A 23,630-nucleotide genomic window follows, 5' to 3' on the forward strand; every position below is an offset into this window, starting at 1 on the left:
AGATGCATTGATTTCCTAAGCACCTAAGAGCCCAATTGCTGATCTTGAGAGGCGACTTTCTCTTCCACACAAAGTTTAAAAGAATAAAAAGTTCAGGGATAATATTTTTAGAGAGGCAAGCATACCAAACAAAGGGGGATCTGAAGTATGTAGTGTAGAAGATAGTTGTAGATAAAAGGTAAATTACTGTGGAGAGCGAAGGAGAAAGAAAGGCAGAGCCATCCAGAAGAGACTGCGAATATTGAAGTGCAATAGTTAAGACAGTTCCTTAGTCCTGTAAACTCTTGAAGGCAAAGCAAGAGTGCTGAAATTATCAAAATCAATCACCCCATCAAACATGCCCTGACTCAGGAAAAGCGTTGGGTATTATAAAAACCAAGCATTAAAGTAAGTGTGGGGGGACTGTGTGTACTTGGAAAACTAAGCTGTACAGTATGCAGTCTCAAGTGTGCATTTCTCAGTTTCCCTTCAGAAATCTCAGGTAGAACAGAGGCCAGCATAGAGGAACATGTGCTTAACTGCAGCTGAAAAGCACCTGTTAGTTCTGGTTTGTGTTGGAACCTGATGACAAAGAAGCAAGACAATGGTTTTTATTTAGGTTTATATATGCTGTAATAGAAGAGTCCTGGTAACCCTGACAACTTTAAGAATATGAAATAAACGAAACAGAACTTTCAGTTCCCAGAAAGCAACTCAAAAATCCCCTCACTTTGTCCCACACTCCCAATCCCAAATGCCCATTTCCTCAAAGAAATTCCATCCCTCGACAGCACTGGTATCTTTGGAAGTGCAGTCCAAGACAGGAGACTGCCTTATTCTGTGGTTCCAAAAGAGCATGACTGCTGCATCTTTCTGGGAGAGTCTCCACTTCTGATAGCTCAGCAGAGCACTGGTGCTGAGAGATGCATACTGCCCCCTGAAGAATGGGACATCCTCTAGGGCTTGGAAGCATGGGATGGCCCAGAGATGCATCCAAATTGCACACTACAGGAGCACAGGTCCAACATGGGAGTGTGCTGGGTGGTTTATCCCTGCCCACACCTTACTGTGGCAGTTCCTGAAGTCTAAGGGGCTCCTTTGCCATTTCCTAAGGCTGGAGGTTGAAGAGGTCATTGCATACATGAAAGTTATACACTAGAAATGTGGCCCACCCAACTTGTTAGCAAATACATAAAAGAGAAAGAGCACTATTTTTTGGGGCGGGGGGGGGGGGGGGAGGTGAACAGGATAGATTCATAGGCAGTTTGCCTTCAATATTTGGAGGGGCAGCTCCAGTCGGGATCGTGGGGCCCTTTGAGGGGGAGAGTGACAAATTCTGCATTTCCCTGAGACTTGCAGTTTGGGAAAGTAACACCTGCCCTGCCCCTCCCCAACTGAGCCAGATTAAACCATTCTAGGGAAACACTGTTAAACTGCCTTGTATAAAATTTGAACCTTAGGTGGAGCACTCCCAATCCTTTAAAGTGCAATTTATGCTGCTGAAAATCTGACCTGGAAGTGTCGAACAAAGGATGTATTGAAAAATGTGTCCTGATCCTTCCAATACTCATGCCAGTGTTTACCTTTAAGCACCCACAAGTAGTCCCATTGACTTTGCGTTACTTCTGCATGTGCCAAAATGTTGGTGGAATTTGGGTTCTGAGATAAAACCGTGTCCCCATTGAAGTCTATAGGTGGTCTGCAGAAGTCTGTTGGACCAGGATTTCACTTTAGTTTGCAATTAACTGATAACATAATCCTAGGAAGAATGATGTCATTTTAGAAAGGTGGGTTTTTTTTAATGAGAACAAAGTATCAATGATATACTTAAATAATGTAGACAATAACTGGCCATCATGAAAAAGAACTAATATACTGAACAGTGACAGAGAGGTAGCTGTTAGTTTATATCCTAACAAACCAGCAGTCATGTAGCTCTTTAAAGACTAACAAAATAATTTATTAGGTGATGAGCTTTCATGGGACAGATCCACTTCTTCAGAAAGCTCAGCACCTAATAAATTATTTCATTAGTGTTTAAAGTGCTACATGACTGCAATATATTTAACTCTTTAAAAATAATCCAGAATTGTGCTAATTCTTATTACAATAATTTTTGGAACAGAACACATGCAGAACATAGACATTTGAAAGTGATATTAAAGTGTGGAGGCTGGCTAATAATGCTGGAACAAGATCCATTTAAAAGGACTAGGATTAGAACATGGTCTGAGAAGTAGCACGAGCAACATAGTCAATGGTGGTCTGCAGAATGATAGGGGAGAAGTTGTTTTTATTGTATGTTTTTATGTAAGTGAGATACACAGAAGACCTGAGATTGTATAGGAGTTCTAATTCCATTTGCATTTTACTTTACTGAGGCCAGCGTGAGGTTTTTCTTGCTTTTCAAGTCTTTCAGATGTGATATTTTCAGTTCTTAAGGATGATGCTGTGTTTTCTTTGTCGTATTCAAAGAGAATTTTTTTTTGTTGCCATCCATTTAACTTTGACAAAACACTTTATTTTATGCAGTAAACTGAACTTGTCAACCTCTGTCAGGTACTTCTTGGCACCTGATGATTGTAAGCCTGGTAAACATATGAATTACTAAAATGTCTTCCATTTAAAAAACAGCACCACCAAAACACACACACACAGAGACACAGCCCACAAACAAAACAAGAAAACCGACTTCATTCCCTCCCCAAAACTTTCAGCTTACTTCATAAATCATAAAGCCACAAACAAACAAAAAACAAACAAAAAAACCCCACCAACCAACCTTATTCCTTTTCTTTTTGCTGGTCACGTTTAAAAGAAGAGTACTGAATAAAGTAGTAGTGAAAATAGCAAAAGGTTTATATATTAAGGTCTTACACCTGCAACAGGAGTAGACTTTTGTACCTGTGCAGATCAGATTGCAGTATCGAGGCGAAATGTTCACAAGCTTCAAAGAGCTGTTCAAGAACAGGAACTGTAGTTGGCATTGGACAGAAACTAAACCCCTCAGTTCACTATTCTGCACAGATAGGAAAATGTATAGAAAAATGGAATTTATAAATGGCAGGGGGAAAATTTATCAGAAAAAAAGATGTAAAAATGTTTGCTACATTTGCACAGAGGACACCGTGCACAACTTTCAATATAATTAGTGTCTGGGAGGAAAAATGAGGTAGTACAATGACTCTACGAGACATCATTTTGAGAGTTAACTAGTTTATTCATGACCAAAGAAGTCTCCAGCTGACTGGTAACCTTTGGTTCTTTGCTTTACCTACATGTCTCTTTCTGTTCTAACACCATGCTGTGGATTTGGAAAGATCGACTGTTTTAAAATGGAGGCCATGTCCTGTGAGTGGCCAGCCCTCAGTTGATTGTTCCACTCCAACATAGAAATGTATGTGTGTAAAGCACACACACACACAATTTCTTACAGTACCTATTGTGTACAAAGCTCCACTGGAAATGATTTAAAACTCCCAGAAACTTAGTGTTCAATCTTTCAGATTCTACTCCTTTCTGGGACCTACCGGATAAAATTCTCTTGCTAATATGTGTTTTGATTATTTTTGAATGAAGAGTCGTCTAACACATCAGGAAATGAGTATATGTCCTCCAGGGTGGGATGCAGAGATAAAATTTCTTGATACAAATGACTGCTTTTTGGAGGTCCTGGTTCAGGAACCCACAAAGGGAGAGGCAATTCTTGATTTAGTCCTAAGTGGAACACAGGATCTGGTCCAAGAGGTAAATATAACTTGACCACTTGGAAACAGTGACCACTATATAATAAAATTTAACATCCCAGCTGCCCAATACTGTGGAATTTAACTTCAGAAATGGGAACTACACAAAAATGAGGTTAGTTAAACAGAAATTAAAAGGTACAGTGCCAAAAGTAAAATCTCTGCAAGCGGCATGGAAACTTTTCAGAGACACTGTAACAGGGGCTCAACTTAAGTGTATACACAAATTGAAAAAAAAAAAACCACAGTAAGAGACCCCAAAAGTACTAGCATGGATTAACAACCACATAAAAGAAGCAGTGAGAGATAAAAAAGCATATTTTAAAAAGTGGAAGTTAAATCTCAGTGAGGAAAACAGAAAGGAGCATAAACTATCCAGTGTAAAAACATAATAATAAAAGCCAAAAAGGAGTTTGAAGAACAGCTTGCCAAAACCTCAAAATAGCAAAATGTTTATAACAGAAGCAGGAAGCCTGTAAAACAACGGGGGGTTGGGGTGGGGTGCCAATGGATGATCAAGATGCTAAAGGAGCTCTCAAAGCTAAGGTCACTGTGGAGAAACTAAATGAATTCTTTACTTTGGTCTTCATGGCTGAGGATGTTAGGGATATTCCCAAACCTGAGCCATTCTTTTTAGGTGACAAATCTGAGGAATTGTCCTGGATTCAGGTGTCATTAGAGCAGGCTCTGGAGTAAACTGATAAGTCTGATAGTAACAAGTCACAAGGACTGGATGGCATTCACCCTAGAGTTCTGAAAGAACAAAAATGTGAAATTGTGGAAATATTAACTGTGGTTTGTAACCAATCTTTTAAATCAGCTTATGCAGCTCATGACTGGAAGATATGTAATGTGATGACAATATTTAAAAGGGGCTCTAGAGGTGATCGTGGAAATCATAGACCGGTAAATCTAATGGCAGTGCCAGGCAAATCAGTTGAAACTATAGTAAAGAATAAAACAGTCAGACATGTAGATGAACGTAATTTGCTGGGGATAAGTCAACCTGGTTTCTGTAAATGGAAATCATGCCTTACTAATCTACTAAAATAACTTCTAATGGGATAAGAAGTCTCCTCATGGATTGATAACTGGTTAAAAGACAGGAAACAAAGGGTAGGAATAAATAATAAGTTTTCAGACTGGAGAGTAGTAACTAGTGCTGTCCTGCAAGGATCCGTACATATTGGGACCAATTCTATACAATGTATTTATAAATGATCTGGAGAAAGGAGTAAACAGGTGGCAAAATTTGCAGATAGATATTAAATTGCTCAACATAGTTTTAAGAACAAAGCGGACTGTGAAGAGCTTCAAACAGATCTCACAAAATTGTGGGCAACGAAGTGGCAAATGAAATAGACTGATAAATGTAAAGTAATGCACATTGGAAAAAATATTCCCAACTACACATACTAACTGATGGGCACTAATTTAGCTATAACCACTCGAGAGATCTTAGATCTTGGAGTGATTGTGGACAGTTCTCTGAAAACAACCACAATGTGTAGCAGCAGTCAAAAAAAGCGAAAAGTATGTTAGGAATCATTAAAAAAGGGATAGAGGCACCTGGAAGCACAGCAGCCAGGCTGCCCATTGTTCCGGCTACCACGTCTGTAGAGAGATGCCCCCCTCTCTGCGAGCATCCACGCAGCTTTTTTGTCGACAGAATCTGTCGACAGCAGAGTTATGCCTCATGGATGAGAGACAGCATGCTGCCAGCAAAAGTGATGAGTTTTGTCGACTGTTGACAAAATGCATTTTGTGTGTGAATGTTCTACCGGTTTTTGTCAGCAAAACTCACTAGTGTAACTGTAGTCACTAAGAATACAGTCATTTTGATAACTTTTGGAAGGTACAAATTGAAAAGGTATAGAGATATCAATATGGGTAATAAGGGGCTTAGTGGTTAACTTCTAGGAAGTTGGAAAAAACTAGATTTGTTAATTTACCGGCGATTACAAGGTAAAATAAAAGACGTGCAGTATCCTGACTTCTGTGATCTCATATGTCAAAATATAGAGGGTATTTTTTTTCATTTTTGCTCAATAAAATTTTCTTATTTCATCCAGGAAGTCAAAGGAGCATAAGATTACTTTCTTTTTGTAGAAATCAAATTGTTGCTTTGCTTTATCTGATAATGTTACTTTGGACAGTTTTTCCATCTATTTATAATAATAATAATAATAATAATAATAATAAAAGGCTGCTCAAGTTCAAGAAAATAAGTTATGCACTCTTTATTTACATGCATTCATACAGAATCAAAACCAAGCAACGGGATGAATAAAAAATTCAACTTTCTCCTTAACATCAATCATATGCAGCTTAACGGTAGGAAAGAATACTTTGGCAGCTACTAATGTTTACTTAGAGAAAGAGATGGTGCGCCAGTCAAATTAGGAAACAATCTACAGAATGTAAACCAGAGAAGCATAATTATTCCTCAATTTACTTAAAAAACCCTAGTAAATAAAAGGAACAAAACTTGTCCAGACTCAATAGTTTTAATACACTAAGGCAGTGCTCCCCAAACTTTTTCATCTCGTGGCACACTTTTAAGATCCCAAATTTTTTGTGGGACCCCAAAATTTAAAAAAGTCAGTATAAACTATTGCAAGAAATAACTTATTTAAGAACAAAACATACATATATTACAGTATTAATGAAAACAACGTATGACTTCACATTTTGACTAGAACTTTAATGTGAAACGTGGGCTTGTTTTAATGAACACAACTGTTTAATATTTGGCTCAATACTGGAAAGAGCTACACGGAGCTCCTGATCCACACTTTTTAAACATGACCTCTTCTCATTTTTTATAAGTGATAATGAAGAGAAGCAAAGTTCACATAGGTAGGTGGTTGAAAATGGCAGTAGAACAAGTATTGCTTGGTTTGAAATCAATGGATATTCATTTCTCACTTGTAGCCAAAATTGATCCAATGGAATCTCTCTAAATTTGAGCTCAAGGGTGCGATCGTTCCTAACATCCAAAAATTCTTCCTTTTCCTTCAAAGATAAACTCATTGTTGATTTTTCTGAAGATGGCGCAAAAGGATTTTGAATCCAATCAAACTGCTCTGTTCCAGATGATCTGAAATAATGCCCGAGCTTGTCCTGAAGCAAATTCAAATGTTGCTCTACAAGTGGGAGGAGCCTTTCATTTTGATCTGAGCTAGAAGCTCGCTTGAACATCTGGAGTGAACCATGACCTACTTCTTCTCTCCAAAGCTTAAGTTTTGATTGGAACCCCTTTAACTTGTCTGTGCATGTTAGTATGTTCTCGTTGCGTCCTTGGAGCTTCCGATTCAGTTCATTTAGGTGCTCAAATACATCAGCCAAGTAGGCCAGTTTTCCCAGCCAGTATTTATCTTTCAACAGATTCATATGCTGGATCTCACTGGGCATAAATTGCTTCAGTTCTTCCCTCAGTTCATAAACTCTTGACAGAACTTCGCCTCTTGAAAGCCAGCGAACTTCAGTATGAAGGAGAAGGGATTGATGTTCTGCTCCCATTTCTTCACATAAAATAGAAAAAAGGAGCGACTGAAGTGGTCTGGATTTGATGAAATTGACCATTTTCACAACTTCATTTAGTGTCAATCTCAGCTCAGCTGGCAAACTATTTGAAATGAGAGCCTCTCTACGTAGAAAGCAGTGAGTGATTTGGACCTCCGGATTTTCATGTTGTACTTTGGACACAAAGCCTTTTACATTCCCTGTCATTGCTGCCGCGCCATCTGTGCATACGCTTATGCAATTATTCCACGAAATTCCATTTATTTTGAAATACTCATCTGTCACCCTGAATATTTCCTCCCCTGTTGTTTTCTGTGGAAGTTCCTTGCAGAATAAATAATGCTCTCTCAAGCTGTCCTTCTCAGCAAGCCGAACAATTGCAATTAGCTGTGCACAACTGTCAATGTCCGTAGATTCATCAATTTGCAGGGAAAATTTTCCTGCCTCTTTGATTTTCTCAATCAAAGTTGTTTCTATATCCTTTGACATGTCTTCAATACATTTGCTGATGGTATTACTGGAAAGGGGAACTCTTGATACCTCGTTTGCTGCTTCTGGACCTATCATTGTGCAGATAATTTCTTGGCAGGCTGGCAAAATAAGAGTTTCCGCAATAGTATGTGGCTTTTTGGCTTTAGCAATCAATCTGGCAACATTGAAGCTGGCCTCTTGTGTTCTCATGAAACAGCTTTGTTTTGAATTTTGTTCTTGCAACCATTTAAAGTAATTGATGTCCTTTTGAAGGTAAGTTGGGTGCTTTGTGACGAGATGTCGTTTCAGTTTGCTTGGAACCATGGCTTGATTTGATAACTTAACCCGGCAAATAAGACATTCAGGCAGAGGAGCAGCAAGATCACCAAACCAAGTGAATCCAAATGCCAAGTAATTATCATGATACTGTCTGTTTAATATCCTAGTCTTCTTTTTTACAGGTTCATTATTTTGCAAATCCACCAGATCCTCTGATGGAATCTCTCTTTTCAAAAATTTGTCCATTGTCGGTGTGAATTTCTGCAAGAAAACGGCATTCAAACATTTAAACAAATAGACAAAGCATAATCACATTGCATTTTTAGTGTTTAAATATGGTAAAAAGTATATGAACTTAAAAGGAACAAAATTGAACAGAGGAAAAAAAATTGAGCTGTCACGCCCACCAATTAAATACAATTTAGTACAGGTGATAAATAAGTATAATTGTAACCGCTTCAAAGTGCCATGAAAGCTGGTATTTTCCCTGCGCTTGTGACTATACCTGTATTGCTCTTGGCAATACATTGACTGCACGTGCAGCTCAGGAACTGAGGTGACCCACGCATCCAGACAAACAGAACCCTATTTCTTGGGTAAATTATATATACACAACCAATAATATATAGATTGTAGCTGTTGTTTCATGCTTTATTAGAATATCTTTCTTTTAAGAGGAAAAGTAAGCCTCAGCTCTTGCTCTGAAATAAACTTTTCAGACCAAATGATATGAAATCAACTTTTCTTTACAAGCCACGTGTTGTGAAATTAAGTCAAACTAGCATCAGTCATGCATGTATATGTCATCAAACTACTCCCTGGTGCAAATTTTGACTTGTGAGGCTCAGTATGAGAGCACTGAAAAAAGGCAGAAATTACAAATGTATCTAGGAGAATCTTTAAAAAAAGAAATGAAATACAAAGAATCTAATTAATAAAAGATTTACTTTACTAAATAAAAGTTCTCTTAAATATGGCACAATTTCTGCGGCACACTTAAAACTCCTGGCGCACACAGTTTGGGGACCACTGCGCTAAGGAATACTTAGCTGCTGGGGCTGAAACAGTGTACCAGCTGATAATCAGACCTTTATTTGCAATATATAGTCTGAATCAGAGTCTCTGAAGGTCCTGGTCTCTGGAGATCTGTACTTTATGCTGCCAAAGGGTCAAAATCTCTTCTTTGCAGATAAGTATCAGACAGGTAGCTATGTTAGTCTGTAGCTTTGAGAACAGAACCACCCCCTCCCCCCACTCATGCATCTGATGAAGCGGGTCTTTGCCCACAAAAGCTTATGCTCCAAAATATCTGTTAGTCTATAAGGTGCCACAAGACTTCTTTGCAGATAGTATCCTGGGAATGAGTGTGATCCCATCTTATTCTGTAACAGCAACCAAGGGTCCTGTGGCATCTGATGAAGTGACTCTGTGCTCACGAAAGCTCACGCTCAAAACTTTTCTGTTAGTCTATGAGGTGCCACAGGACCCTTCATTGCTGTTACAGATCCAGACTAACATGGCTACCCCTCCAATACTCGACATCTTATTCTGGTTGCCAATTTTGATTTTTCCTACCTTCTGGCCAGCCCCTCACTGAGTCTGAATAGATGAAATGGGAAAATGTTGCTCTTAACTGACTGCATGGCTACTTGCTTGACACATGGGCCAACCTTGCCAGTGGCTTTCTCCAAATGCAAGAGTTCTCCTTGATCCACTTGCGAATACTAAGTCATGGCCCTTGTTCACTAGCAAGGGAGAGCAGTTAATGCTTTCACAACTGTCTTCTCCATTCAGAACAGCAAACTATCCTTCTAAAAAAGAAAAGTTTGATTACCCCGACTGGGATTTTCCTCTTGCAGAGAGAGCTCCTGTATGAGCTTTAATTAGCAACCTACTTTCTTTGGCTCCTTTCTGACATTCAGGTGTTTCTAGGATGGGTGGCATCCAAACACTTAGAGACTCAACGCACACTGAATACTGAGGTGGTGCTTTTTGACGTTTCAATATCATGATTACCTCAATTACTGTAGCATCCAGGACCCCACTATGCTAGATGGCACAGAAACACAACAAAAAATAGTCCGTGACTCTCAGTGCTGCCTTAATCTCAAATCTGCTCACTGATCACAAACTTTCTGCTCAAATAGTAACTTATCATTGGACACGTGGTTGACTTCTGGGGACCTATGTTATGGTCCTGACCGACAGTCCCCTCTGACTTCCTGACTCCCACCTCCAGAGGGATCTTTTCTGTTATTTCCTCAACTAAAACCAAATCTTAAGGCCACTGAAGTCAGTTGAAAGACCCCTATTTTTTTTTTAATTGGGTTGCTAAACTATTGGGTCATGCAGCTGCCTCAGACCACTTGCTGGCTTCAGGAAGCCTTTACAGTCAGTCTGGTTTTGGCCCCACCAATCTCTCTCTCTCTTTGGAAACTGGTCTTTCTCCAACTTTAGTATGCAAACAAGCTCCCATCTAATGTAGAAAGGGAGAATATTGAGAAAATGGTAGCTAAAGGCTTTCTCATTTACTACAACCAAAGGAAAAATATTGGGAGAAGGGAGGACTGAAATTCAGAGTTGGGCTCTGAAGTCTGCCTCTGAACAACATCGCTGCTTTGTTTTTTTAGTAGTGCCGACAGCGTACTTGGCAACACAAAAGAATGCACAGTCCTGAAATGCAGGCAGGTGACTGACAGTATTTAAAAAAAAAAAAAAAAGTCTTCATGTGGTATCTGTCCCTTCCTGCAATGAGAAACTTCTTTAAGCACACCATTTACATATCTTCTGCATTTTCACCTTTTAGTAGGAGCTGTGTGATTTATGGTGATAATGAATTGATTTCCTACTGATTCTTCAACTTCATCTTAACTTCCAGGCTTCAAAAGTAAGAGACCTGGAAGTCAGCTAAACAGCATATACCATCTCCAAATTTTTTTTCTTTCTCATCTTATCTGGTTGCATTGTAAGATGCTGCATGAAATGCACTCATCTTCACTGAGGTATAGGGTAACATGGATATCCCAAAAGTGTGAATTGAGCAAGTATTAAGTCTTTAGGAGGCATTTCTTTAAATAAATGTTCTGTAAGAATGGGCCACCAAAAGATAGCAACATAAGCTGCAAATGGGTTTCTGCAAAAAAGCTAGGTGCAGGTAGAAAGCCATTTTCAAAGTATTAAAGGTGGAAGAGTTAGATGGCTGCTTACTGGAAGTCATGTTAAGCGTTGCTCTTCTAGCTGAGTTAGTACTGAGCTAATGTTCTAGCACATCTACGCTTGCTTCGTTGATTTTCAGAAGGCATTTGACAGTATAGATCATAAAGTGACTTGGGTGGTGTTGGAGTCATTCAGAGTGAATAGCACACTGACAAAGTTGTTGAAGGATATCAACAACAACACAGAAGAAGCAGTGAGAAAATGCAGAGAGTTGGGAAGTTGGTTTAGAACGAGCAGAAGTATCTTCATCACTCATCTAGAGAGAGCGATGGACAAGACCAAGAAAGAGGTAGAAGGGATATCTGTGCAAGGGGTAAGAATTAACAACTTGAGGTTCACAGATGGTATAGTTATCACTGAAGATGAAGTGAAGCTCGCGAAAACAGTGCAGATGCTAAATGAGGTTTGGAAGCAGTATGGACTAATTATGAACATCGATAAAACAAAACCAATAGTATTTGGAGATAAGGAAATAGGAAGGAAGATCAGTGTAGATGGGATGGAACTACGGAACACAGAGAAGTTCACATACCTGGGGAGCAACTAATGTATGATCTAGACTGTAAGAAGGAAATATCAACTAGAATAGTGAAAGCAAGAGTGAGTTTGAAGGTGATGGATAAGATCTTGAAAAGCAAAGCCATTAGCCTAGGAATGAAAGTGAGCATCTTGAAAATGTGTGTATTCAGCAGCATGTTGTACGGATGTGAGACATGGGTGATAATGAAAGATTGTAATAGTGGCTTTCGAGAGGAGTTGTTATAGAAAGATCCTGAAAATAGGATGGCTAGAGAAGGTCACCAACAAGGAATTATATCAGAAAATACAGCCGAAAGAGAACCTACTGCAGAAGGTTACACAATGCAAGTTACAGCTATGTGGGCATATTTGCAGAATGAACAAGGAACGAAAAGTCAAGATACTGCTATGCAGCATAATGGGCAGTTTGAATAGGAGAGGCAGACCCCAAAGAGAATGGGGAGATGATATAGTAGATTGGTGCAGAGCTAGTCTACAAAAACTAAGCCACTCCACACTGGACACAGAGGAAGATGGAAGAAAATAGTGAGAGAGTCATCAGACAATAACAAGCGCTGAGCCCACAGTTGATGATGGTGATGATGATAATAATGTTCTAGTATGTTGTTATGCTGCTGTAAAAGCCATAGATTTGATGACGCTTAAATAATAAGCGTCCAGCATGTTGCTTTGAAGTGACACTTCTGTGAAAGTGGAGGTGTTTTTTGGGTCCTATGTATAATTCCATCTTACATAATTATGTTTGACTTTTCTAAGCTTCCTCTTTAGTTCAACGATATGCTTCACTTCCTGTCCTGAACTCACTGCAAAAGAGCTGCTCAGTTCACCCTAAAAATGCATGTATTTCAGAGATGAAGAACATGAAATCACATAGATATTTAATTCAGTCCTGAATTACATCTGCTTTCTCCTATGTTGTTGTAACCCGTTAGCAGAAAATCTTTTTCAGCCTATTGCAGGGGGCCTGCCATTGGCCAGAAACAGCTAGAAACAGAGGCACTAGTTAACTGGTTATGGCCAAGTTGTCTGGAGGACATGATGACTCACTATACCTATTGGGTAACCACTGTTGGCTTGATTCCTATGGACTCCAGTTTTCAATTCGTAGCTGCCCTTAGGAAGCTGTGGGTGAAAACACTACCTACCATTCACTGAGGATGAACCCCCCTATTAGACCACAGCAGCCCCTTCAGTCTTGGGAGCACTGCACTCCCTCTTTGTTCAGTGACTAAAACTCTTAGTATGTTAATGCCTTTTGGGGGGAAGGTCACTCTATAAATTGCTGTGTAACTCATTGTCTCTTCCTGGAATATACAGCTACAAGATATAAGAATTAGCAAAAGAACTTTTTCTTTTTTGAGCGTGATTTCCTTGTTTCCTTTTCTTGAATTGAAATTTGTCTTCTCCTGGTGTGACTATTATAGAAAATACTTAGAATTTAACAACAGCTGTTTATAATCAATACATTTTTCTCTTGCAATTTTTCCTTTTTAAAATACACTTGACACATTTCTTAGCAACTTTCCTTTCATTTCTCAACTTACCTTCTTTAACGCTCATTTATCCTTTCATATTTCCAACCCTGATTATCTGATTTTTTTTTGGGTATACTTCTATAGTGCCCCAGTAGTTTTGCTTGCTCTAATAGAAAAAGTTACTTCTATTCCTTAAATGGTCAGAAGACAATCTGAGGGAGATTGATCCCAGGACTGAACATTGATATGGGAATATTCCAGTTAGAGTTTAGTTTAGTTGATAGTCTGGCATTTGGGCTAAAGTTTTGAGAGGACATGAAGACTGATACAGTGAAAAGACAACATAATTGAAAGAGTAAAGAGAAAGCAACTCTTACAAGACAAGCAGGGAATCAAGCACTATAGTAGTGGAGAAAGAAGAAAGTCTAGAAGACTAGTTTACAGTTAGGTAAAATAAAAAGTAACTTAAAAATAAGTTTGACCTGTACTAAATCAAGCTGCTAAATAGAAAAAGAGCATGAACAATATACAGTTTTTATAATGAGCAGGACTACCCTGGGATCAGTAGCCCCATCAGCAAAATGGCAGCAAAGAGCCTGCCATTAATAAAACTTTTACCTGACAGGATTTAGTTTGCTGACTTTCTTTCTCTAAATTAACTTGAGCTAATATTGTTTTCTGTGACAAATATCTAGCCACCTTTGTGCTGACCTTTCATTTGTACAGCATCTTGAACAAGGAGAGAAAGGGGTCTCTAGGAACTACTGATGATATGTATATTAAATTACAGTCTGTAACCACTTTCTGACCAGTGTTATGAAGTCAGTTTGTATCTAATGAAGTCTAATACATACTCCATTAGGTACACATAGTAAATATTGCATACAGTGTCACTCACTTGCTGTAATCCTTATTTCAAAGAAAATTGGACTTCTGTGGGAGGAAGATACTTGAAACATTAATTGGACATAGACTATTGAGAATAATTTGGTTATCTGAAGGATACTAACCTAGATTATGACCTAGGATGATCATTTCTATCTTCAAGTGTGTTGCTTTGGTCAAGGAATACTTTTGCACTTCATCAGCAGAAAATGTGGTCATAATTTATTTTGGATTTCACACATTGTAAATTAGTTTGTATCAAAATATTTGCTGAACTCCTGTAGTTAAGCAATTGGATCTACAGCGGACCCTAATTTCACAGGGTCATCTGTGAATCTGATTGCAGGACCAATACCCTGTATATCAGAACTAGAATGGAACATGCTTTGGGATGGAAGGATTAGACCAGTGTTTCCCAAACTAATTTGGCCATGGAACACTTTTGGGCTTGGAATATATTGACAGAACACATTGATGGAACACACACATACTGGTCAGGTGGGGACAGGGTGGAGGGTTTCATACTGAAAAATTGCTGCGCATAATTCTCAAAAGCTGATTTAGAAGATTTAGATTTTTTGAGATGTTTTTTATTTTATGGAGAACAAAAAATAATAAGAGAAAATCCTCTGGATGAACAAATAATGTCCTTCTGAAAGGAGGACGGTTCGCAACCCTGTAACTAAGTATAAAAATTAAGTACAAACCCAAAAGAAAACATCAATATAACAGCCGAAAGGAGGATGGTTAGTGTCGTTCTTTTGTACAAAAACAGAAAGGATAATAATGTTCAAAAAAGGATTGTCCTTCCTTAAAGCTTAAAAAATTGTTTTGTGAAAAAAATGAAAAACAAATTAGGTGTGAAAAATATTTTTAAATTGTGTTTTTATAATTTTTTTACAGAAAATTACTGGAAAATAAAAATAACATTTGACTGTTGTTTTAAATGGGAAGAGTGTTTATTGCATAATTTGCTCAGAAATCTGCTTAATATTAGGAACGATGCTGGAGAGTTGGATCCTCATATCAGGTGCAGCATCACATGATTTCTCTGAACTGGACTTGTGCCAAACAATCCAAATTAACTCTGATTTGTTTGGCAGAAGTTGCATAATAACAAGTATACTATTATGAATATGGTATAAATATTCATATACCTACAATCTAAATACTATTCAAATACCTTAGTATTTTAGATACACACTATTTCATATTTATTTTAGAAAGAAAAATATCACTAGCATCAACATTTTTTCACAGAACACCTATTCACATTACGTGAAATACTAGTGTTTCATGGAACATAGTTTGGGAAATGTTGGATTAGACCATCAGCCTAAAGATCATCAATGAAAGAGCATACAACAAACATAACAGGGGGTAGGAACAGGCAATAAAAAGGAAAAATTAAATGACTTGAGTAAACTAGCAACATATAAAAAATATGGGTAACAACATAAACAAATAGAGTAAGTATAAGGGAGGGACAGGGCAAACAAAACAAAAATATTCTAAATGGAAGAAAGTATGCAAATACCATGTAACAAGTCATGAACTGGAACATTATTTAAATTAGAAGTAACCTGAAAAAGGAGAAACGTTTGGGCTTGTTCCTTTCTTTTCTGTCTTATGATACAGGGCAATCATTTAAAACCATTTCAGACTATTGTTCCCCTTTCAGGAACCCAATTTGTCTTGCATATCTCCAGTTTCACCTCTCTTAAAAACTACAGTAAACTCTTTCATATCCGGCAGCGCCGGTACTGGGAGGTTGCCACCTGTTAAAATATTCTGGATAATAGAGAGATATACGTAGCAGCGCATAAAACTAAAGTAAAATAAGATTAAGTATTAAGAAACAACCAAATGTATACAGAGGACTTTATTTACCAACAACAGTAGTATGGTACACTGTGAACTTATTCTGTATTTACTGTACACTCATCGCTCGCTATACAAGCACAATTGGTTCCCAACTTTCTGCTTGTAGGCAAAAACTTGTAAGAGGGACATTAAATTACCATTAAAATACATGTAAAAGTGTCTGATTGGTTCCTAATGCTCCAAACTCAGCGAAGGACGGGCAGCAGGTGTTGCTGTTTTGGAAAGGTAAGTTAACCTTGGGTTGTGGAGGGAAAGGGGAGGTGTTGGAGAGGGTTAAAGGCTGGGAGCAGTTTGGGGCCATGAGTGGGAGGGAGGGTGAAAACCTGAAGGTGGCTCCTGTGGAGGAGGTGATGGCTTGTTCCTCCCAGCTGCAGCAGAGGTACCTGGGGGAAGGGGGGGGTGCATAGCAGGCAGGGAGGTTTGGAAGGGGACGGGGTGGGTGTTGGGAGTGGGCTGGGGAGGGCGATGTGTGGGGAGCTGGGGGAATGTTAGGACCGGGTGGGGCGGGGCGGGGCGGGGAGTTGCCACAGGAGGAGTGTTGGGATTGGGCTGGGCGGGACTAAGGATCTCCCTGTGCCCCGGCCAGGGACCCTGGAGCTGCCTCAGCTCCAGCTGTGGGTCTCCCCGCCCCCTGGCCAGCTCAGTTCCAGCCACGGGGCTGCAGGTCTCCCCGCCCCCTGGCCAGGAACCCCACAGCAGGCTTGTATGAGTGGAGGAAGTTCACTTGGATAGTGAACGTTGGAAAGTATACGCATCCCTCGTTTTAGTGACTACTCGGAAATAGAGTACTCGTTAAACAAGGAATGAGTATTTATTTGTATTTACTTTTACTATATTCTACTTACAGAAAACATAACTAAAATTTACTTACGGTTAAAATGCCAGTTATTTAAGAGTTCCGAATGATAGAATGATGGACATGAGTTTATTGCACTTGCTTACAAGAGCAGATTTAAAAATACAGAAGTGTCATAGTACACTTTTTGAAAAATTACTCTCATTTTACCATCTAGTTTTGAAATTAATCAACTGCAATATAAATATTATACTTACATTTCAGTGTATAGTATATAGAAAAAGTACACTCATCCCTCGCTATACAAATTTCTGCTTGTAGGCAAAAACTCAGAAGAGCAACACTATATTCCCATTAAAATACATGTAAAAATCTCCAATTCATTCCAAGTGCTTTTAACTGGACATAAACCAGTTGAGTTTAGGTACTCTTCTGATGTGTTCGAATAGTTTGGCACCAGAAATAGGATATAGTGTATGTATGTAGAGCAGGGATTCCCAATCTATGGGTCGGGACACAAACATGAGTCCCATTAGATTTGTTAAAGGTTGCCAGCTGGGCAGTTCCCAGCTGCATGTGGCTGTGAAAGAAGCCATTTGCAGTTTCTTAACACGGTTCCCTCAGACAGATATTTATCAGCAGAGATAGCTGCTGGAGATGGCAGCTATCTCCATCACCAGGGATAGCAGTTATGCCTAGGTGCTGAAACACTTGAGTTAATTGCTGGGGGCAGGAGGAGCCACGCAGCCTAGCAGCCCGGGTGAAGAAGCTGTGGGAAGAGGAGGAGTGTCTGAGGCTGGGGCTGTTTAGGGATGCAGGGGGCGGGTCTAAGACTGTGGGAAGTTTGGGGCTCATATAAGAGGGAGAAGGTCACTCATTTAGTGACTAAAGGAAGGTATATATGTTCCTTGTTTTATTGAGTACTTGTTAGTAAAGTACTCGTTAAATGAGGGATGAGTGTAATTGTCTGAAATTTTAGTTTGTACTGACTGTGCTGTCCCTTTTTACATAGTGGCCATGTCTACACATGCCCCTCCCTTTTGGAAAGGGCATGTTAAGTTAATGAGGCACTTTGGAACAGGTTAATGAGACGCTGACATACATATTCAGCACCTCATTAGCATAATGGGGGCCAGTCATGCTTCCAAAGTGCTGCTTTAGAAACCCAGACTGGTTGTACAGATGCGGGCGCTTTGAAATAAGCGCCACACTTTGAAATTTCCTTATGCCCAAAATGACCTGGGAATAAGGGAATTTTGAAGTGTGGTGCATATTTCAAAGCGCCCGCATCTATACAGCCAGCCTGTGTTTTGAAAGCAGCACTTTCGAAGCGCGACTGGCTCCCATTATGCTAATGAGGCACTGAATATGCATGTCAGCGCCTTATTAACCTGTTCCGAACTGTCTCATTAATCTGCCCCTTCTGAAAGGGAGGGGCACGTGTAGACAAGGCCAGCCTGTTGTAAAACTAGGCAAATATGTAGATGAGTTGATATATCCCACTGAAGACCTCTGATCCCAGGAATATATGCACTGCAGGCTGAGAACTCTCTCTCTCTCTATATATACAGGTATGGTACTTTTCTCCCTTCGCTTGTGTCTTAAATAAGAAATTCAGGTCCTGTCCAGGCTAGTAGAGCGTACACTGTCTACACTGCAAAAATAATTATAGTTTGACAATGGGGCTGTACCTACATTAGCACCCCCCTTTCGAAAGGGGGATGCTAACGGGACATGTTGGGATATACTAATGAGGCACTGCAATGAGTATTAGCATAATGGCTAATATCGCGTGCAGCTCATCTGCACAGGGTCCTTTTTTGGTTGTAGAAATAAGGGGATTTCAACATTTGCAGGGTCCTTTCAAAAAGGACCCCGTGTAGATGAGGCATGCATGATCGAAAGCAGCACTTTCAAAGTGCTGCAGCTGCTATTATGCTAATGAGGTGCTGCATATTCATTGCATCTCATTAGCATCCCAGGAGATGATAGCGTAGACATATTCTGAGTGTCAGAAAAATGTGATGACGAACTGTAGCTGAACACTAAGTACAGACAAATACAACAGCTCAACTCCAAATCACACGTCAGCATTAGTGTGAAGTTTCCTAATTTCAACTGATTTCCAAGAATGTTCTATTCAGAAGCTATAAAAAATATTTACTCAAAATCATTTTATCTAATTATATACTGAATGTGTTTTTTTAACTTTCCAACAACAGAGTCAAGTAGCAAATTCCCACAGAAAAAGCAAAACAATTAAAAATTCAAAATGGGAAATGTTGCTTGTGTCTGCATTTGAGAAAAATGAATTGTGAAACATGGTTTTGGAGTTTAACTGCTTACTAGTAAAATATGAAACAAGTACAGAAGGAATTCTCAGCATGATGACTGTGAAGACAGTAAAGACTGGAAATATTTTTTTAAATGCAGGTGGAAGGTGGAGATGTGGGGAATAAGGCTATTTTCTCTGATTTTAAAGTGAAGTTTATCTCAGTGGCCATGGCCACACTAGCCCCTCATTTTGGAAAGGCCATGGTAATGTAGCACTTCAGAATACACCAATGAGGTGCTGCCAAGCATATGCGGCACCTCATTAACATAATGGTAGACAAGCGGGCTTCGGAACTGACAGTTTCAAAACACATAATGACCGTGTAGCTAGGGCCCTTTCGAAACAGCCCCCTTATTTTGAAAGACCCTTCTTCCCATGGGGTTTTGGGGAGAAGGGGCTTTTGAAATCAGGGGGGATTGTTTCAAAAGGCCCCCGGCTACATGGTCACTGTGCTTTTTGAAACCAGCAGTTTCAAAGCCCACGTAGCTGCCATTATGCTAATGGAGGTGCTGCATATCCTGGCAGCGCCTCATTAGCATATTTTGAAGCACCATGTTACCACAGTCTTTCCGAAACAAAGGGCTACTGTGACCATGGACAGTAAGTTGCCTTGGGTAGAAACTACTATAGAAGCTAAGCCTTTCCATAAAATGAGGACTAAAATCTCCAAGAAAATGATGTTTGGTCTCTTTAAAAAAAAAAAAAAAAAAAAAGTCAAGAAGTATGTCTACATTGCTGGAAACCAAACACCCACGTTTCAATTTTATAGCCCTGCAGCCTGAGCCAGTTGACATGGGCCAACTGTGGTTGTTATTACAAAGGTGTAGACGTAGCCCATATCTCAAGATTCTGACCAGGTTTCTGGACTTGCTAATAACCTGTTTTTTCAGGGATTTTCTCAGTATGACTCCGGACCTTTAGAAACTGCATGCACAGATTCTAGGTCTCTGCTCTGTACACCCTGTATCTTCAAGCTAATTAATTATCTGTGGTTTACATTATGTCAAAGTCCAGAACAGTTTTGGGCCTCCAAGTGTATATAATTAGTTTTGCTGGCCTTTCAGGCTGGTTTGTTCCCAATAAGAAATATTTATGTGTAGGGGGGAGATGATGTATTGAGGTGTCCACCTTCCACATCAAATGCCTATGAATCTCTGAGCGTAATCAAGAGCTAAGCATTATTTTTAACACGTTACCGTATCCTTATATGGTGGCTTATGGAGTAAAACACATTCCCTGAGTTCATAATCTAAGATCTCTAAAAAGGATAAGCTTGTTCTAGAATCACAGAACTGGAAGGGATCTCAAGAGGACATCAAGTCTAATTCTCTGCATGCATGGACAGTGTTGCTTCTCCCTTTTTTCTCCATGTACAAAATAAATTCTATGTACACCAACATGTGCATTTTGCACCACCAGTACAAACACATGCTGATGGCTGTGGGTGCTATGCTAACCAGCTGGTAGCATTTGACTGTCTCCTGGGTGGCCGGCCACGTGAACACTCAGCTTATAGAGAGCACCATTCCTGGCAAGACCAAGCACCATCTAAACCATCCCCAACAGATGTTTATCTAACCTGCTCTTAAAAATCTCCAATGACAGAGATTCCACAACCTTCCTAGGCAATTTATTTCATTGCTTCGCCACCCCGACAGGATTTTTCCTTATGTCCAACCTAAATCTCTCAAGCTGCAATTTAAGCCCATTCCTGCTTTTCCTATCCTCAGAAGTAGAGAACAATTTTTTCCTGCTCCTTTGTAACAACCTTTTATGTATTTGAACATGGCATATTAACACATGGTAATGTGTTAATAATGCTTGTTCTTGTCTTTTCATTTCTAGACTAAGCTATCTTTTCAACCTTGTCTCCCAGGTAACGTTTTCTAGACCTTTAATCATTTTTGTTGCTCTTCTCTGGACTTTCTCCAGTTCTTCCTACATCTTTCCTGAAAATGAAAACCCACAATGGGACAATATTCCAGGCCTAATCAGCACAGCCTCCAGTTTAAGTATCACTTCTCATGTTTTGCTTATGACACTCCTGTTACTACATGTCAGAAGTTTTGTTTTTTTAGCAACAGTGTTATACTTTTGACTGCTATTTATCTTGTAGTCCACTGACTCCTAGATCCCTTTCCACAATACTCCTGAGACAGTCATGTTATATTGCAGCTGATAGCTACACCAAGAATAATACATGATCAGTGTCAAGAGTGTTTATGTAAATAATCTTGACAAAGGATATAAACTTGAAAAGGCATAACATAATCCAGTACTTCTACAGAATCTAGCAAATGATAGTGGCATTAAAGAGAATACTAAACATTTAATGCTTTATTATGCTTAACAAATTCCCATACAGTTATCAAATCCTATTCAGAATTGTTTTGAATGGGCTGTATTTTACAGAAGCAACAGATTGGCTAGCCTCAAGTACCTTGACTGGATCTTTTTGGAGTCAGAACTAGTATATGTCAACCAGATCCAATCAGATGTGGGTTTGTTACAAGATACACAATTTGTGGCAAAGTAAGAATTCGTCTGCCTACTGTGATTCCTCTGTGAAATCTACCTTGACTTTGAAATTCAGTTGTTCTACAGAATAAGGTGTAATCCTTTGGGAGCATGTCTAAACTTAAGAGGAGGATGAGCAAATGAGGCATTTATGACCAACAAAGTTTCCCCCAACATCATGGCGTTTGAACGCTACAACAAAGAGGAAATGCCCAGACGGGGCTTGTCTGTTTGGGCCCAGCCATTTTTAAACGCGTGCGACTGCCACGTTAGGAGTCACTAGCCTGACGCTTGAATGAATCCGCTCCGGCGCTAACAACGCTCCTGCTGCATTTCAACTGCACTAAGTTCCTTGCGGGTTTTTGTAAGGCGCTGCCTGCCGCCGCCTCATGGGACCCGCTGTCACGAGCTGTGAGTGACAACGCGAACGAGGGAGATTTCAAACCCTGCTACGGGAGAGCGGAAACGTCTCCCCTGAAACGCGCGCCCGAGCCCCGCGGGGAAGGCAGCGGCCCGGAGCCTCCGGGGCCTGCCAAGTGCCCCCGGCGAGCAGCAGCCGGAGCGGGGGCAGCAGCGGCGGCAGCCACCCGCCCGGAGCGCTGGCTCCGAGGCGAGAGGCCGCCAGGCGCCTCCTGCCCCGAGGGAGCACGGGGCAGGCTCGGGGATCGCGGCCCGAAGCCGACCCCCGCCCTCAGAAACGTTCCCCGAGCGGCCGCGGGCGCTGAGCGCGCCTGGGGCCGGGACAGGCCGGGGCCTAACCGCCCAGACCTCTCCGAGGAGCCCGCTCATTGTTTCTCACACAAACCCAGGCAAACAGGAAGCCACCTCGGCATGGGGGGGCCCCCCCGGCCGGGTGAGCGACAGGCCTGTTGGCCAGTGAGAGTGGCGATGCTGGCACGGCGCAGCCAATGGGAGCCTGCGAGCGGGGGTAGGCGGGAGTTCCGGGCTTGCAGGCGGGCGGGCGGTGGTGGTGTCGGCCGGGCCCCCTCTCCCGCTGCAAGCCCCACCTTTCGGCTTTCCCGCACCGTCAATCAAAATAGGAAAAAAAACCCGGAGTGGGCTCGGGCCGCCGCCGCCGCCGCCGCTTCAGCCCGTGAGCACAATAAGCATGTCCCCGTTGGCGGCCGCCTAGCCCCGGCCGGCGGGGCCTGTGTGCGCGCCAGCCAGCCTGCCTCCCGCCCAGCCAGCCGCTCGCACTCACACCATGACCGGTACGTACGCGCAGAGCGAGCCGCCAGCGGGACTCCCTGCCGCTCCTGGTCCGGCCCTGCGCTCCCCTCCGGCCCTGGCGCGTCTGCGTGCGAGCGAGGCGAGAGCGGCACTGAGAGCAGCAGGAGGAGCAGGGGGAGGAGGGAGAAGAGGGGCAGGGGCAGCAGCGCGGGGAGGAGGAGGAGGAGGAGGAGGGCTCCGTGCGGGAGGGCGGGGGGAGCGCTGGGGTTAGGGGGGAAGGGAGGGGGCGATCTCTCCCGTCAGTGACTCTCCCCTCCCCCTCCCCGCTCGCCCGCAGCTCCCGAGAAGCCCGTGAAACAAGAGGAAATGGCTGCCTTAGACGTGGACAGCAGCAGCCACAGCGACTATCTCCAGCACGGCAACGGCGCGGCCGCGGCCTCCGCCGGGGCGGCCGCCTCCCAGGTAAGCGCAGGCCCGGCCGGGCCCCCTCCCTTCCCCCCGGGTGACACGTTGGGAACGAGCGAGCGCGGGACCCGGTGCCGCCGCTTCCTGTGCGCGAGTCCAAGGACGGGAGCCCCGAGCCGCTGCCCCGCACTAACCGCCACCCACTTTCTCCCTTTGAACCCGCCCACTGTGGGTAGGACGCTCAGCCGTCACCGCTCGCTCTGTTGGCGGCCACCTGCAGCAAGATCGGCCCGCCGTCGCCGGAGGAGGATGAGGCCGCCGCCACCGCCGCCGCTCACTCTGCCGGAGCGGTAAGTGCCCGCCCCGCCGCGCTCGCACGGCCTGCCGGGGGGAGAGACCGCGCAGCT

General features: G+C 41.7%; 2 protein-coding genes across 3 annotated transcripts in view; one reads left to right on the forward strand and one right to left on the reverse strand.

Annotated features, from left to right (window-relative positions):
* Nucleotides 1-5,956: 5,956 nt before the first annotated feature.
* Nucleotides 5,957-23,601, reverse strand: LOC142016863 (zinc finger BED domain-containing protein 5-like). 2 transcript variants are annotated; one of them, XM_075001276.1, is made up of 2 exons: nucleotides 23,498-23,601; nucleotides 5,957-8,261 (listed from the first exon to the last, which is right to left on the reverse strand). In XM_075001276.1, the coding sequence occupies exon 2, from the start codon at nucleotides 8,244-8,246 to the stop codon at nucleotides 6,429-6,431; it is 1,818 nt and encodes a 605-aa protein (XP_074857377.1). In that variant the 5' UTR covers nucleotides 8,247-8,261; nucleotides 23,498-23,601; the 3' UTR covers nucleotides 5,957-6,428. The 2 variants fall into 2 exon arrangements, with proteins under 2 accessions (XP_074857377.1, XP_074857376.1); XM_075001275.1 differs by lacking the exon at nucleotides 23,498-23,601 and adding an exon at nucleotides 22,868-23,135.
* Nucleotides 22,588-23,630, forward strand: part of SP3 (Sp3 transcription factor) — a 44,759-nt gene continuing 43,716 nt past the window's right edge. Inside the window, exons 1-3 of the mRNA XM_075001274.1 lie at nucleotides 22,588-22,859; nucleotides 23,156-23,280; nucleotides 23,460-23,573. Of these exons, the coding sequence (XP_074857375.1) occupies nucleotides 22,853-22,859; nucleotides 23,156-23,280; nucleotides 23,460-23,573 (246 nt within the window). The 5' untranslated portion in view covers nucleotides 22,588-22,852. The remainder of the gene's footprint in view (nucleotides 22,860-23,155; nucleotides 23,281-23,459; nucleotides 23,574-23,630) is intronic.

Source organism: Carettochelys insculpta, chromosome 8 (genome assembly GCF_033958435.1).
Source record: "Carettochelys insculpta isolate YL-2023 chromosome 8, ASM3395843v1, whole genome shotgun sequence".
In the NCBI taxonomy this organism is placed as follows: domain Eukaryota; kingdom Metazoa; phylum Chordata; order Testudines; family Carettochelyidae; genus Carettochelys; species Carettochelys insculpta.

Excerpts from the sequence above, each read along its gene's own strand:
- LOC142016863 (XM_075001276.1), bottom strand. The coding sequence starts at position 8,246 with ATGGACAAATTTTTGAAAAGAGAGATTCCATCAGAGGATCTGGTGGAT.